Genomic DNA, 17,274 nt, shown 5'->3' on the forward strand with positions numbered 1-17,274 from the left:
CTTCTAAAGATTCATTCGATCTATCCTGTCTATACCTGACATATGCTTCCTTCTTTTCCTTAACCAAAACCTCAATTTCTTTAGTCATCCAGCATTCCCTATAGCTACCAGCCTTCCCTTTCACCCTGACAGGAATATACTGTCTCTGGACTCTCGTTATCTCATTTCTGAAGGCTTCCCATTTTCCAGCCATCCCTTTAACTGCAAACATCTGTACCCAATCAGCTTTTGAAAGTTCTTGCCTAATACTGTCAAAATTAGCCTTTCTCCAACTTAGAAATTCAACTTTTAGATCTGGTCAATCCTTTTCCATTGCTATTTTAAAACTAATAGAATTATGGTCTCTGGTCCCAAAGTGCTCCCCCACTGACACCTCAGTCACCTGCCCTGCCTTATTTCCCAAGAGTAGGTCAAGTTCTGCACCTTCTCCAGTAGGTACATCCACCTACTGAATCAGAAATTTTTTTTGTATACACTTATCAAATTCCTCTCCATCTAAGCCCTTAACACTGGCAGTTCCAGTGTATGTTTGGAAAGTTAAAATCCCTTTACAAATTTGTTTCTCAGTTTCCCGATGACTTTTGGGGCGGGGGGGGCGGGTTCTATAATACAATCCCAATAAGGTGATCATCCCTTTCTTATTTCTCAGCCCCACCCAATAACTTCCCGGGATGTATTTCTGGGAATATCCTCCCTCAGTACAGCTGTAATGCTCCTCTTATCAAAAGCATCACTCCTCCTCTTCTCTTGCCGCCCTTTCTGACCTTCCTGTAGCATTTCTATCCTTGAACATTAAGCTGCCAGTCCTGTCCATCCCTGAGACATATTTCTGTAATCGCTGCAAGGATTTGTTTTGGGCCCATTGCTGTTTGTCATTTTTATAAATGATCTGGAGGTGGGCGTAGAGGGATGGGTTAGTAAATTTACGGATGACACTAAGGTAGGCAGAGTTGTGGATAGTGATGAAGGATGCTGTGGGTTACAGAGGGACATGGATAAGCTGAAGAGCTGGGCTGATAAGTGGGAAATAGTTTAATACGGAGAAGTTTAAGGTAGTTCACTTCAGAAGAAATAACAGGAATGCAGTGTAAAATTCTTGGCAGTGTAGATGAACAGAGAGATCTCGGTGTCCAGGTGCATGAACTCCTCAAAGTTGCCACTCAGGTTGATTGGGTTGTTAAGAAGGCATAAGGTGCATTGCTGTTTATTAGCAGGGGGATTGAGTTTCGGAGCTACAAGGTCATGCTTCAGTTGTACAAGACACTGGTAAGGCCGCACCTGGAGTATTGCGTGCATTTCTGGTCACCTCATTATCGGAAGGATGTGGAAGCTTTGGAAAGGGTTCAGAAGAGATTTACTAGGATATTGCCTGGTATGGAAGGAAGGTCTTACAAGGAAAGCCTGAGGGAACTGAGGCTGTTTTCAATGGAGAGAAGAAGGTTGAGAGGTGACTTAATCGAGACGTATAAGATAATCAGAGGGTTAGATAGGGTGGACAGTGAGAGCCTTTTTCCTCGGATGGTGAAGGCTAACATGAGGGGACATAGCTTTAAATTGAGGGGTGATAGATTTAGGACAGTTATCAGGGGTAGTTTCTTTACTCAGAGAGTAGTAGGGGCGTGGAATGGCCTACCTTGAAAAGCAGTAGACTCACCAATGTTAAGGGTATTTAAATGGGCATTGGACATACATATGGATAATAATGGAATAGCGTAGGTTAGATGAACATCAGATTAACTTCACAGGTCAGCACACTAATCGAGGGCCGTAGGGGCCGTACTGCACTGTAATGTTCAATGTTCTCTGCTGTGATATCCCAGTCCCATGTTCCTTACCACGCTGTGAGTTCATCTGCCTTCCCTGTTAGGCCTCTTGCATTTCAATCATCAATTAACACATATCCTGACCTCACGTAATGCTTCCAGACAGCATTGTAGAATAGGATCAGTGAAGCAATATTAAAGTCAATAAAACATTTTTGACCACTTTCCCAGCTGAGGACAGTTAACGTACTATCAAAGGGAACAGAATATAAAAATAGGGAAGCCTTGATATAACAGTACAATGCATGAGTCAGACTACACCTGAAATATTGTTTTGGTTCTGTTACCAAGGAGAGGTATGCTGCCATTAGAGGTAGTCCAAAGAAGGTTCAGTAGATTCTGGAAATGGAGGGGTTTTTACAGGCGGAGCTGTTAAGCAGTTGAGCTTGTATGCACTGAAGTTGAGAAGAATGACAAGTGACCTTTTATTGAAAGTTATTCTCCGCTGTGGGAGAGACTAAGACCAGAGCGCATAATATCAGAATAAGAATTTGCACGTTTAAGACAGAGATGAGGAGGCATTTCTTCTAGACAGGTGTGAATCCATGAAATTCTTCACTACAGAGGGCTATCAAGGCTGGGTCATGAAATATTCAAGGCTGAGATAGCCAGACATTTAATACTAAGGGATCATTGGTTATAGGGAAAAGCAAGAAAGTGAAGTTGAGGATTATGAAATTAGACATGATCTCAGTGAATAGCAGGCAAACGGTCTCATTCTGCGTAACAATTCTGTGATAATACAAGTCAACCCAACCACCATGTTCTTGTACTCTATTTAATAAAGCTTTCGATATTAGCACTGTATACTGGTAAACTCAAGAGGCCAGAATGGGAAACAACACCTAGGTCACTGAGCGGCGAACAGGATGATTGGTACAAAGGACTTGGTGGCAGTTAAGATATGAGTAATAGAACTTTGGATCATTTCAGAGTGGAAAATTGAAGACAGCTAGAGGCATGTCAGGATAATGACATCTAAAAGTAACAAAGAAAGCCTATTGCTTATATAGTGCCTATGACACACAAATGTTCAAAGATGCTTCACAAGAGTACTATAAAGCAAACTTTAACACTGAATTACACTGATCAGATAAGGTAGGCTTTAAGGAATGTCTTAAAAAGGAAAAAAAAGTCAAAGAGACTGGGAGGTGGAGGGAGGGAATTCCAGAGCTTGGTGCCCAGGCAACCAAAAGGTACCAGTCTACCAATGGTGGAGCGATTAAAATCAGGGATGTTCCAGAGGTCTAAATGAGAGCAGTGCAGATACCTCTGAATGCTGAGGGACTGCAGGTGATTGCATAGATAGGAAATGGCAGTGAGGCTGTGAAGGGATTTGAAAATGAGGAGAATTTTAAAGTCAAATTACACGTTGACTGAGAGCCAATATAGGTCATCAAATACAAGGATAGTTGCTGAGAGTTGACAACCAGGTAGCGTAGTTCTCAATAGAGATACAATGTGTATGGGAATAATCATGGGTGAGGGCTTCTCAGGAAAGCTGAGCTGAGATGGAGCCCAGTTAGGCAATAAGACAGAAGAGGAACAAGGCTACCCCAGTGATGAAATGGACATATGATCGGTGCACACAGCTCGAACAACAACAACAATGGGTCAACCAATTCTGGATAAGGGATTACCTGGTCATGGCTCTCGGCATAGGCGATACACTTCTCTCCATATCGCCGGTTTGTTAATGTGTAGATAATATTACCCATGTTCCAGTCTTCATCTTTCAACTCTTTCAATATCTGCAGTCATTAAGAGGAGTTACAGTTTAGACATTGTCCCTGTGGCACAAACACTTAGTTAAAACTAAATCACATTAGACAGAGTCGGAAAGTGACAATCAAAATTGTTTAAAAATTTCATTATCTATTTTCCGTCAGGCTCCCCAGTCCTTTCGTATTAAAACAGATTAAATTTATACGCAAATTTTTCAGCAGTTATTATGCAATAGAAAAGCAATTAAGTCGCAGGTAACAGATAAAAATTCTGTGGCAATAGCTGACTTGTTTTACAAATCAGATAATAGCACCACTAATTTTGTTTGAAGAGACAGAATCTAGGTTCAACCAATCACAGGATTTTTAATCCAGCTACACACAAAAGTCGCCAGCTTCACAAAATAAAAAGCTGGCAGATGTCACTGCAACTATAAGCACAATTAGGAGGTCTTGCTCACTGCTATGCACTGTCTGTAACTATGGTAAAAAGAAGCATAGCAGCTGCATTAATATTTCAAAAGAGGAAAGAAAGAATAGTTTGTGTTTCAGCTGAAGACCTTTCATCAGAAGAGCTCTGACAAAAACATTGTATGAGCAATGTTAACCCACCTTTCTGAATTTCAAATGATATTGACTCATTCTGTGTTTCTAGCATTGTAGAATCATGAGTTGAATGACACAAAGTACCATGGACCCATCCATCATCCCTTCCCCTACCTAAAATGTCAAGGTGGAAGTCTTATACAGGGAAAAATGACTGTCCTGCCGCTATTTCAGAGCTAAGTGACTGTTGGGGGGCAGAAAGCATGATATTTGCCCTTAAGGACAATTACTTATGGCCCACTATTTGGCACTTGCTCATCAAAACCTAGGGGGAGCAGGCCCCTGCTAGATTCAATTTGTCCTCAGCCCTGCCATGAGGGAGCATTCAATCCAAGCCACAGAATCATGATGCACAGGCTGCCAATCAGTCCATTGCACCTATGCCAGCTCCTCATGGCCCTGTAATTATTCTTCCATTTCAACAATCTACCAATCCATCTCTGAATGTTATTACATACTTTGCTGCCATTGCCCTTCGAGGAGCGCATTCCAGATATTGCCAAAGCCATGTCACACTGAAGTCTCTTCATCAGCATCAAAACTAATTGTCTTCTAACCGTATACAGAATTGAGAGAACAGAAATGGCTCTCCTCCTGATTGAGGAAAGTACTAAATAAGGCAATTGAAATGAGACAATGATCTGATCGCTATGAAAAAAAAGTAAATTAATGAGCATACAGGAGGGAAAGAACATCACTTTGGACAGAGAGAAGCTTTACAAAGTTGATCCAGACTGGTTCTAGACTAACTCCCTCATTAGCTCAAGACGACTACAAGGACTCAGACTCAAATGTTTAATTCCTCTCTAGCCACAGGAAAGGTGCCAGAGGACTGGAGGACAGCTAATGCTGTTCTATTTCAAGAAGGGTGGTTGAGATAAACCAGAGAAATTCAAACTAATGAGTCTCACATCAACCGCAAGGAAACTGTTGGGGAAAAATCTGAAGGAGATAACTAATCTTCGCTTAGGAGAGGTAAGATTAGACTAGGGCCAGTTGGCATGGTTTTGTCAGAAGATGGTCCTGTCTAGATATTGTTGAGGAGTTGTCCAGGTGGACAGAAAACTTGCGCTGTTGATGTAGTTTATTTCATTATGGATTTCAGCAAAGGGTTTGACAAAGTCCCATTTGGAAAACTAATAAAGAGGGTAAGAGCACATGGGATCGGGATAACTTGACAAGTTGGATCCAAAATTGGCTTAGTGATAGGAAAGGGTGGTGGTAGAAGACTGTATGTGTGAAAAGGCCAGTGTCCAAAGATATACTATAGGGATCAGCGCTGGATTTGTTAACGTTCAATGGCATATATAAAACCAATATATAAGAAAATATGCTGAGAAGGGAAGATGCAAGGTAAGTTTGCCAATGATATGAAGATTGGCCAGGTGGTTGAGAGTTAGGAAGAAAGCCTTAGGTTACAGGAGGAATTAGATGGATTGGTCACATGGGAGGATCAGTGGCAGATGAACTTAGCCCTGAAAAGTATGAGGTGATATACTTTGAAAAATGTAACAAGACAAGGTGGTCCAAGATGAATGGCAGGACACGAAGAAACCCAAAAGGACATCTCAGAGAGCTTGTTTACAGATCCCAGAAGGTGGCAGGGCAGGTTAATTGGGTACTTAAGAAGGTAGAGCTGGAAATGTGTTGCTGGAAAAGCGCAGCATCCAGGGAACAGGAGAATCGACGTTTCGGGCATAAGCCCTTCTTCAGGAAGGTATACAGGACACCTGTCTTTATGAGTTGTGGTTATAAGAGTAGAGAGGTTATGTTGGAGCTGTACAAAGCTTAGTACTTCAGCTATGGCCTAACCTGTGTGCAGTTCCAGTTACCACACTATGGGAGCAATGTTATTACAGAAGAGATTCTAGTATGGAGCCCCTTAGTTATGAAGAGAGGTCGGATAAGCTTGTTTCATTTAGAACAGCGAAGTCTGAGTGGCTCTCTCATAGAGGTGCATATGATTCTGATGGACATAGAGTGGATAGAAAGCAGCTACTTCCATTTACTGATGGGTTAATACTGAGGGGTGTAATTTTCAGGTGAAAGGCATGAAGTTTAGAGGAGACTTGAGGAAAATCATTTTACCCTACTGCATGGGAGGGTATTACAGGTGGAAAACCTCACAACCTTCAAAAAAGGTATTTCGATGAGTACTTGAAATGTTCACACAATATCATAACATTCAGGCTATGGGCCAAATGATGAAAGGTTGAACCAGTGCATATTTGAAGCAGTTTTGCCAGAACAGACTCGATGTACCAAAGGGCCTCTTCTGTACTGTACAATTCTATGCTTCACCATATGTTTAATGGATCCTAAATTAGTGAATCTTTCTTATCTGTTACAGATGCAATGCCTCTATTTCTTTAACTCCTGCATTGTATCTCACCTGCTGATTGTGATTTCAAACCATGTACAACTTTGACCCCTGGTCCTTTGAGGTAATCTATGATTCCTGAACAAAAGCTTCCACCTTTATTCTCTAATCTTTAACCATAAGTCTTTAACCTCTTCCTATTTAGGTTGGCTCCCATTCTCAACGTTCTCCTTGTTGTGAAACATGAGACTAATCAAGAGTCATTGGAACAACAAAGTTAATTCTGCTTTCTCCCCACAGATGTTGCCAGACCTGCTGAGTTTCTCCAGCAATTTCTGTTCCAGATTGCCAGCATTCACAATTCATTGTTTTATTGTTAGGAAACATAATATTCATTTTGGCTCATCAAACTTAATGTACCATTTCATTAGAAGTGGCTAGTCTGTACCATGATACTGGATCAATGGTGCTGGAAGAGCACAGCAGTTCAGACAGCATCCGAGGAGCTTCAGCAAAATCAACATTTCGGCAAAAGCCCTTCCTGAAGAAGGGCTTTTGCCCGAAACGTCGATTTTGCTGAAGCTCCTCGGATGCTGCCTGAACTGCTGTGCTCTTCCAGCACCATTGATCCAGAATCTGGTTTCCAGCATCTGCAGTCATTGTTTTTACCTTGTACCATGATACTGTCATCCAGCAGAAAATAATCTCAGTTTCAAATAAATGTAGGACTTGATTTTTCTCAAGATCCAAAACATGAACATTGTTTTTCTTTACATAGAACAAAGAAAATTTACAGCCCAGGAACAGGCCCTTCGGCCCTCTAAGCCTGAGCCGATTCAAATCCACTGCCTAAACCTGTTGCCCAATTCCTAACCATCTGTATCCCTCTGCTCCCCACCTACTCATGCATCTGTCCAGATGCATCTTAAATGAATCTACCGTGCCAGCCTCTACCACCTCTGCTGGCAACATGTTCCAGGCACCCACCACCCTCTGTGTAAAGTACTTGGCACGTGTATGCCCCTTAAACTGTTCACCTCTCACCTTGAAAGCGTGACCTCTCGTTAGTGAATCCTTCACCCTGGGAAAAAGCTTGTCTCTATCCACACTGTCTATACCCTTCATGATTTCATAAACTTCATTCAGGTCCCCCCTCAATCTCCTTTTTTCTAGTGAAAATAAACCTAACCTACTCAACCTCCCTTCATAGCTAGCACCTTCCATACCAGGCAATATCCTCGTAAACCTTCTCTGCAACCTCTCCAAAGCGTCCACATCCTTTTGGTAATGTGGCGACCAGAACTGTACACAGTATTCTAAATGTGGCCAAACCAAAGTCTTGTACAATTTTAACATGATCCGCCAGCTCTTATACTCAATACCCCGTCCGATGAAGGCAAGCGTACTATATGGCTTCTTGACCACTTTATTCACCTGTGCAGCCACCTTGAGGGTACAATGGACAATCCCAGACTGTCTACTCAGCAACTTTTCCCAAGGCTCTTCCATTTACTGTATAATTCACTTTCGAATTAAACATCCCAAAATCCATCACCTCACATTTGCCTGGATTGAACTCCATCTGCCACTTCTCCACCTAACTCTCCAGTTTATCTATATTCACCTATATTCTTTGTAAATCCCTTATGCTTTCTGCTACTCCACCAATCTTCGTGCCTTCAGCAAACTTGCTGATCATACCAACAGTGCCCTCTTCCAGATCATTTATGTATATCACAAACAACAGTGGCCCCAACACTGATCCCTGTGGAACACCACTGGTCACCTTTCTCCATTTCGAGAAACTCCCTTCAACTACTACTACTCTGTCTCCCGTTGCTCAACCAGTTCTTTATCCACCTAGCGAGAACATCCTGCACACCATGTGACTTCACTTTCTCCATTAGTTTACCGTGGGGAACCTTATCAAACGCCTTACTATAATCCATGTATATGACATTTACAGCCTTTCCTTCATCTATCAACTTGGTCACTTGCTCGAAGAACTCTATTAAGTTGGCAAGGCACGATCTCCCCCGCACAAAGCCATGTTGCTGATCAGTGAAAAGCCCATTCTTTTCCAGATACAAATAAATTTTATCCCTCAGTACCTTTTCTAGCAACTTTCCCACCACTGACGTCAGGCTCACTAGTCTGTAGTCACCCGGAATATCCCTACTATCCTTCTTGTACAAGGGGACAACATGAGAAAATCTCCAGTCCTCTGCCACTTTACCTATATTTAAGGATGCCACAAAGATATCTGTCAGGGTCCTAGTTATTTCCTCTCTCACCTCCCTCAACAACCTGGGATAGATCCCATCTGGTCCTGGGGATTTGTCTATCTTAATAACCTTTAGCCTACGCAACACATCTTCCCTACTTATGTCAACGTGATCCAGAGTATTATTATCTCTCATCTCAACATTCATGTCCTTCTCCTTAGTGAACACTGATGCAAAGTAATCATTCAGATTGGTGCTCCTATCCTGCTGCAATTTCCAGCATCCACAACATTTTGCTTTTGTATTTTTTTCTAACCAACCTGTTCAGAGATGTAATTACACAGAGCAGGTGGGACTTGAACCTGGGCCTCCTGATCCAGGGATTGGATGCTGCCACTGTGCCACAAGAGGGTCCCTTTTCTATTCTCAGCTTTACAAGCTCTAAATAGCCAGCAGGAATTCATAAATATTTGGGGGGGGGGGGGGAAGAGAGTTCCAGATTTCCGTACCTACTTTGCAATAAGAGGTGTCACTCAACATCATCCCTCTATTCCCTAGCTCTCAGTTACAGGTTCAATGTCCTTGTTCTGATCTTGCTCTTCAATCAAAGCAAGTAATTTCTCTCTACTTACTGTGCAGACATGTGATTAGGTCACACCTGAGACTTCTACACTAAAGGGAATACAATACAGGCTTATTACTGCACATACTGAGAATTAAAGATGCTTGTTCTCACACTAGAAGGAAGTATAATGATTCTATTTCATAAGATTGGCAGATGGAGAAACAACAGGCTTCCAAGAACAAACAAATGGAAAGTAAACTGCTGCTCTAAGACTGTAAGACATAGGATTAGAAACAGGCTATTCAGCCCATGGAATCTGTTCCACCATCCAATTCGATTGTGGTCGATCTGATAATCCTCAAGTAATGGATATGTATTGTTGCTATTCACAATTACTTCCCTAACAGTATAAAACTGCATTAGCACCCCAACATTTAAATCCCACCATGTCAGGTTTTAAAACAAAATTAATTATATCTGAAAAGGAGTTTATATTTCCACTCTGACTACTAGAGATGGTCAACGTATTCTTGCATGCATTGTTCATAAAAGTCGTGCACCTCAGTGCACCAGAGATTTACTGTGATACTGTTGTACTTTATAGATAACATTTGCTTTAAACAGACAGTGGACTAATTGAAGTGCCACTCTGTACAGAATTGTCTATTCTTGGATTGTCAACTTGACAGGGGTAGATCTACACAACACACAAGTCAGAAAATTTGTTTTCTCTACTATTCTGCTGGGTACAGACAACCAGCCTCAACACCATCACATCAGCTTCACATCAGATAAGTGGCATTGATTTTACTTTAAACTGACTTTGCCTCCTATTAATATCTGTACACCGTTTAAAAACAAAGAGGGAAGAGATTAAGCATCTCCATTCATCAACTCAGACATGTTTTGTAGTGTCAGAAGAAAAATAAACACAATTTACATTGCTGTGTTGCCATTCACAACTTCGGGCTGCTCCAAAGTACCTTATACCATTGAAATGCTTTATTGAAGTCTTGTCAATATTATAACATAGATTAATATTGCAGCCTCTTTAAGCATAGCAAGATCACACAGACACCAACATGCTAATGACCAGATGATCTTTTGTTTTCATTAATTTATCAAATGACAAATACTGGCCTAACAGTAAACTCACACACTGTACATCAAAGTGTGTTGCTTTAAGACAAATTGACAGGAAGATATTTAACACCTCAGCTGAAAGGCACCGCTCCCTCAGTACCAGAACTGAATTTTTGGATGGAGTTGGGAATTGAACCCACTTACTTTATTTCTAAGAATTCTGATCCACAGCTAGAATAAGGTCAGTTTGTTAGAATTGCTTATTACTTTGTGTACACACAAGTGGAATGAAGTGTTCACGTTTCACCTAACTATTCCTTAATCAGAGATATTGCAGGTGTAGGGGCTCAAGTGCATACAGTCCAATTGGGATTTATGCCCAATCCAACACTATAAACACTATAGCCAATTAACAGAGAGCTTGGGATTCCTTATTATCAGCCAATTTTTCAAAATTGAACAAAAGAAAGATACTGCAGTGCTGGAAATCTGAAAAAAAAAACAGAAACTGAGGAAACATTCAGCATGTCTGACAGTATCTCAGAGAAAGAAACAGCTATTGTGGCCTGAACATTAGCTTCTCTCTTTTACTGAAAATGCTGCTAGATCTACTTAGTATTTCTGGCACTTTTGTTTTCACTTTAAATCTGCATGTTTATTAGTCAGGATAACATGGATATTAACTTTGAATTAAGGACATACATTGACTACCATTCCTAATGTTATCAAACTTTTGTTTCAAGAAATTCCGATTAGCTTTCCACTAACTTCAATAAATAGATGAGTTCAAGAGAATTTCGTACAAATCTGCTCCCACAACGAAGGTGTGGGTCAATGAATGTCGACCTAACTCTATGTCAAAGGGGACACAGATTAGGATAATCCAAAAGAAGGTATATCAGATGCCAGGAGCTCAACACTGCAGAAAGCTGAGAGAGGTATTTCAAGTTAAGGAGTAAAATTTCAAAGTAATAAGGAAAGCAAGCTAAGGGCAAGAGAAAATATTGACAAGTAAATTCATGAAAAACCAAAAGAGCAAAGGATAACTAATGAAAGAATTGGGCTGATCAGGGACCAAAACAATAACTTGTGACCTCTTCCAGAACGTCAGTGGTAAGATGAGAACCTAATATATATATTTTTCTCGATATTAAAGAATTTAAGAACTAAGGTCAAAGTGCAGAAGAATAGTTTTGAGGTTAGCCATGAACTATTTGAATGGAGCAGCCTCAAGGGACTGAATGGTCTCCTCCTGCTCCTGTTTGTCTAAATATCTTTTCTTTAAACACTTTTATAAGCATTTATACACAGAGACACATTATGAACATACATTTCCCAATCCAGTTTCTCTTTCCACAGGTCAATCCCCAGTTAATGCCCAACTGAATGCAATTAAATATAATTCATGCACTATTAACATGGCTGTTTGGATGCAGTGGTGGTGTTTCTACCTCTGAGCCAGAAAGCCCAAGTTCAAGTCTTATCTTCTCTAGAGGTATGGAATAACGTCTCCGAAGATTAGAAATTATCTACATGACCAGCTTGTCCATGCAGGGTTCTAAATAAATACCATACACCTTGTTTTCAGGGCTCAGTACTGGTTCTGTTTATTGTGGTATGCATGAATCATTTAAATATGTGGAGAATGATCAAATAATTACAAAGATTAGATCTGTTATTACAGAAGGATACCAATGAAATGAAAAAGTGGCAAATGGAATTCAATCCTGGCAAGTGTGAGCCATTGCATTTGGGGACGACAAACAAAGCAAAGGATTACACAATAATTTTATGATCCTGAGAAGTGTATACTGAATGCTGCACATAGGAACCTTGGGGTGTATGTCCACAGATCCTGGTACACCACATAACAGATAGGTATGTTAGTCAAGACGGCAGAGACAGACTTTCCTTAAATGGACAATGCACAGCTTAAAAGAACACAAAGGTGATGCCAAAACATTAGTTGCACTCCAGTTAGAGTGTTGCGTACAGTTCTGGTCACACATTATGTGATTGATATAACTGCATTTGTAAGGATAAGAGGAGATTAATGAAGTTACCAGGAATGGAACATTTTGGTGATGAGACAAAATTTGGACTTTTTTTGGACCTTAGGGAGATTTAATTGAAGGGAATAAATGACAAGAAGCCTCTTGAGAGTGGATAAGGAGGAGCTACATATCTTGACACAGAGTTCAATACTGATATGGCACAGAGTAGACGATTCGAGCTGAATTACAAACATTTTTCACCCAGAGAGGGCGGTGGAGGTCGAGCTCACTGTGTAAAACAGTGGTATAGGCAGAAGCTCTCACCATATTTAAAACCCACATACTTGAGGTACCATCATACAGGAAAGAGACTGGAAAACTTTCCTTCAGCCAGCAGGAGCACAGTAGACTAAATGGCCTCCTTCTATACTGCGTTTTCTCCCATACATTCACATGGTCAGTTCACTGGATGATGACAATGCATGTAAATGTGCTGCTTGCCATTCAGAATCACACAACCATCACATCTTATCTGCAGATTTGAGAAATGTTGCTGTTGCTGTCCTATTCATACAATCTAAATACCTCTGATTAAGGGTGCGCATCACTGGTTTTTCACTGACAGTGGAATCACACCTGGACTCAAACAAAAGAAATAAGCAGCGACAGAGATGTTTAATTTTCGCAAAACATCAGCTTATCCCAGTTAGAGTGCTGAACAAGTGTATTGTGTGAACTGGGTCACCACTGTTTTTCATATTTAGGTTAGTTTAACCAGTACTGATGTGTAGAACTGAGGAGCTGGAAAAATAGGAGCTCAAGTCATGACTTCTGATTGTTGATTCACATAAAGTTACTTCTGAGCAGCGATAAGCTCAATCTATCAATAAATTGGGGTAATTGCAGGGCCAACAACCCAAGTCTGAGAGATGTTGGTCACCCGAACTCTCTCTTGTTTGTACCATGGAGCAGTCGAGACAGGGTAAATCCTATGTGAATTTCACAACTACCTCAGGGTCTTGAGATGCATTAGTGATATAAGGTGAATCAGAGATCTCTGCCCATATTGAAAGAGTTGGATCTGTCATTAGTCGAATGAGTGGATTTGTGACCGAGGGAAAGAGGAGTAGAAGTAAATGGGAACAAATGGTGAATTAAATGATTACTAACGTTTATCCCTTAGCCAACTTCATTCAAAAAAACTAGTTATTACATGACTGCAGATTCTTGCTGTGTGGAAATTACCTGTCTACATCACTGATGCTATTTCCAAAGTATTTAGTTGGCTGTGAAGTACTTTGGGACTGTTTGCAAGGCTCCATAGAAATAGAGGTTATTCCGTTTTATTGATGTACTGATATGGATGGTAAATTATCTATTTCTGTTGCCAGGGTTGGAGGGTTTGAGCTATAGGGAGAGGCTGAATAGGCTGGGCTGTTTTCCCTGGAGCATTAGAGGCTGAGGGGTGACTATATAGAGGTTTATAAAATCATGAGGGGCATGGATAGGGTAAATAGGCAAAGTCTTATCCCCAGGGTGGAGTCGTCTAGAAGTAGAGGGCATAGGTTTAGGGTGAGGGGGGAAAGATTTAAAAGGTACCAACTTTTTCACGTAAAAGGTGTGCGTGTATGGAATGAGCTGCCTGAGGAAGTGGTGGAGGCTGGTACAATTACAACATTTAAAAAGCATCTGGATGGGTATATGGACAGGAAGGGTTTAGAAGGACATGGGTCAAGTGCTGGCAAATGGGACTAGATTAGGTTAGGATATCTGGTCAGCATGGACGAGGTGGACTGAAGGGTTTGTTTCCGTATTGTACATCTCTATGTTCTCACCTGCACCAAGTGAATGCTTCCTTGGGTCATAGAGTCACAGAAACAGACCAAATGTCCAACTCGCCCATGCTGAACAGATATCGTAAATTAATCTAGTCCCATTTTCCGGCACTTGCTCCATATCCCTGTAAAGTATTCCTACAAGTGTACTTATCCAGATGCCTTTCAAATATTGTAATTTTACTTGCCTCCACCACTTTCACTTGGAGCTCATTCAATACTTACACCAAACTTTGCGTGAAAAAGTTAACCCTTAGTCCCGTTTAAATCTTCCCTCTCTCATCCTAAACGAATGGATTTCATTTCTGGACTCCTCCAAACAACTGAAAATACTTTGTCTATTTACCTCTACCTACGCCCATCATGACATTAATAAAAATATTTAAAGGTCACCCTCAATCCTTAGCTTTAATCAAACACACTTTATATTACGACTTAAAATACAAAAGAAAAATAACTGGCATAGCTTTAACTTGTTTGAAATAATTAACAAGATAATGCATCGCTTAATGACTAGGCAGCATTCGATAAGCAAAACCTCAGCAAGACAATTTAGCAAAACAGTTAACGTTCTCACGTGCTGCCTGTTTCCAGTGCAGCAGAACGGAATATCGACAGGAACAGTCTGCACCTCTCCTTTAGAAGAGGAAGCCTCTGGTCTAACATTGCAGCAGCACAGAACTCAGGCTGTTCGCTCAGCAGCAGTAGAAATCTCCTCACTAACAGAAAACACAACTAAAAAACGCTTCTTGAGATCAATCATTCTTCTTTTATCTTTATATATATTTTTAAAGAAACACCAGTAGAGAATTCACATGCAATTTAACGATTGCCTGTTTGAAGCAAACATTCTGACTCCTCTGTCACAACATCTCAGTGCAAGAGAAACAGACAGAACACATCTCCTTTTAAGACACAGTAGCGTCACACCTGCAACTTGCAAGAAATGTGAAATATTTGACAACAGAATATTGTAAAGCTCTATGTTACAATACCGTGTTGGTATTGTGATATTGTTTCCCACGTGCTTATTTTCGCTAGACTACATCCTCAGTCTTGCTAAGTATACATGGTTAGACTCAGATGATATTTTAATTCTGACAAAACATGAAGTTAACTTGGAGCAGGGATGTGAGAGAAATTGTCGCGTTTACATGTTAATCAATTGAAACCTGCACCTTCATTCTAACCGATTAAAGACTTAGTAACTATCTGGGTTTGTTCAATGCATTCGCACAAGTCGCATGACCCTTTGATCTTTTACCAATACATTCTGTGTTCAACGTATTCTCTCCCACTAGCTTCCTGAGGGAGGAGCGGGGTCTCCAAAAGTTTGCAGTTTCACACAAACCTCGTGGAGTCTCACCCGGTGTTAATTTTTTTAATACTTAGACAGAACAGGTTAAGAGCTATTTCGAAGATTTTAGGACATTCATTTGCATATCAGCTGTTATTTTGTTTATAACTTCCGGGTCTTAATCAGCATTTTTGAGCATAGGTATCTGTCTTCACTATTCGGAAGAAGTTTTGTACCCAACAATCTAGAATCCATACACAGCACACGCTCTATATGAACCTCAGGGCATTTTGTGATTCTCACCAATGTTGTCTAGAATAGTACATGTTGCAATCTTTTGCCAGTGAATGGCAGGCACAACTGCTTTCCGTGTTTATTACTCCAGGGTAATTATTGTCTCATGGAAGTGATAAAGAGGAAATAAATCAATTGGAAATTCAATTTGTTCTCTAACATGATTCACTGCTGATTTACTTAAGAGATTGATTTTCATGGGCTCTTTAATTTCGATGGCGCATGCTAAGTGGATGGAAAAGCGTTTAGCAAAACTTTAGATCACAGCAACAGTGGACGAGATCGTTGTTCGATTATGATCTAAACCATTCTTTCATAAGTTTAATTCAGTCAGTATTTTGCTTTACTTATTTTTAATATCCCAATATTCGTCATCCGTTTAAATAATTTTCTGCACCATGTAACATGTTTTAAAAGATAGCATGGAAAACGATTGTTATGTGAATCATTTACTACAGTGTGGAAGGTGATAATCTCTGAAGAACCGTTTATTCTTTCATAAGTTTAATTCAGTCAGTATTTTGCTTTACGTATTTTTAATATCCCAATATTCGTCATCCGTTTAAATAATTTTCTGCACCAAGTAACATGTTTTAAAAGATAGCATGGAAAACGATTGTTATGTGAATCATTTACTACAGTGTGGAAGGTGATAATCTCTGAAGAACCGTTTGAGGAACGTTCAGCTTTGGATTTACACAATAAAGGAACCCAAGAATGCAAGGTCAAAATCATGTATTAAATTTCAAGCGAGACTCCTATGCACTGTCTGTGTTACCAAGCATACCTAACATTCAGTGTGATGGATGACCGCGTTGAAGTTTTTAATATATATCTGCCTATGTCAAAGAAACAAAAACGTTCGTACTTATAGATTAAAAACTAGGACACGCATACTTAAAACTAAAAATCATACAACACCAGGTTATAGTCCAAAAGGTTTAATTGGAAGCACTAGCTTTCAGAATGCTGCTCCATCATAAGGTAGTTGTGGAGTGTAAGATACTTCATATCTCAATGTTTTAATGACTGTAAGAGTATCGTTTTCAACCTTTCTTTTTTAGACAACTCCTCCTGAACAGTAACAACTTAGGGTATCATCTCTGACCTGGCTCTATTGTAATTAGTCTTTTACTACATAAAACAATTAAGCTCCAATTCAGATGCTGCCTTGTCATTAAAATAGAAAGTGGTTGATTCCCAACACTTAGAACATTTCTGGATATGCTTTATTATGTGAAACGAAACATTATAATATCTCTTCACAGCACATTTGATATCTAGTACACTGGAAATACATAGGAGATTCCTCCCAGTTAAAAAAAATGCTTCCGTTGGTGTCGTATCCTATTTATGTGGCAATGTCTAAGGTATCTTTTGGAAATTCTGAAGTATTGAATGCATTGGTGACTTTTAATCCTCCCTTTTCGATATATGGTCAAAAGACATACAATGACTGGGGGGGCGGGGGGAGGGGGGGGGGGGAGGGGGAAGTTTGTTGGACGTGG

General features: G+C 40.3%; 1 protein-coding gene across 1 annotated transcript in view; it reads right to left on the bottom strand.

Annotated features, from left to right (window-relative positions):
• The window catches only part of gbe1b (glucan (1,4-alpha-), branching enzyme 1b), a 611,336-nt gene that overhangs the window by 148,908 nt on the left and 445,154 nt on the right, over window positions 1-17,274 (bottom strand). Inside the window, exon 11 of the mRNA XM_043701429.1 lies at window positions 3,464-3,574. Within this exon, the coding sequence (XP_043557364.1) occupies window positions 3,464-3,574 (111 nt within the window). The remainder of the gene's footprint in view (window positions 1-3,463; window positions 3,575-17,274) is intronic.

The sequence above is a fragment of the Chiloscyllium plagiosum genome, chromosome 12, assembly GCF_004010195.1.
Source record: "Chiloscyllium plagiosum isolate BGI_BamShark_2017 chromosome 12, ASM401019v2, whole genome shotgun sequence".
Classification (NCBI taxonomy): Eukaryota; Metazoa; Chordata; class Chondrichthyes; order Orectolobiformes; family Hemiscylliidae; genus Chiloscyllium; species Chiloscyllium plagiosum.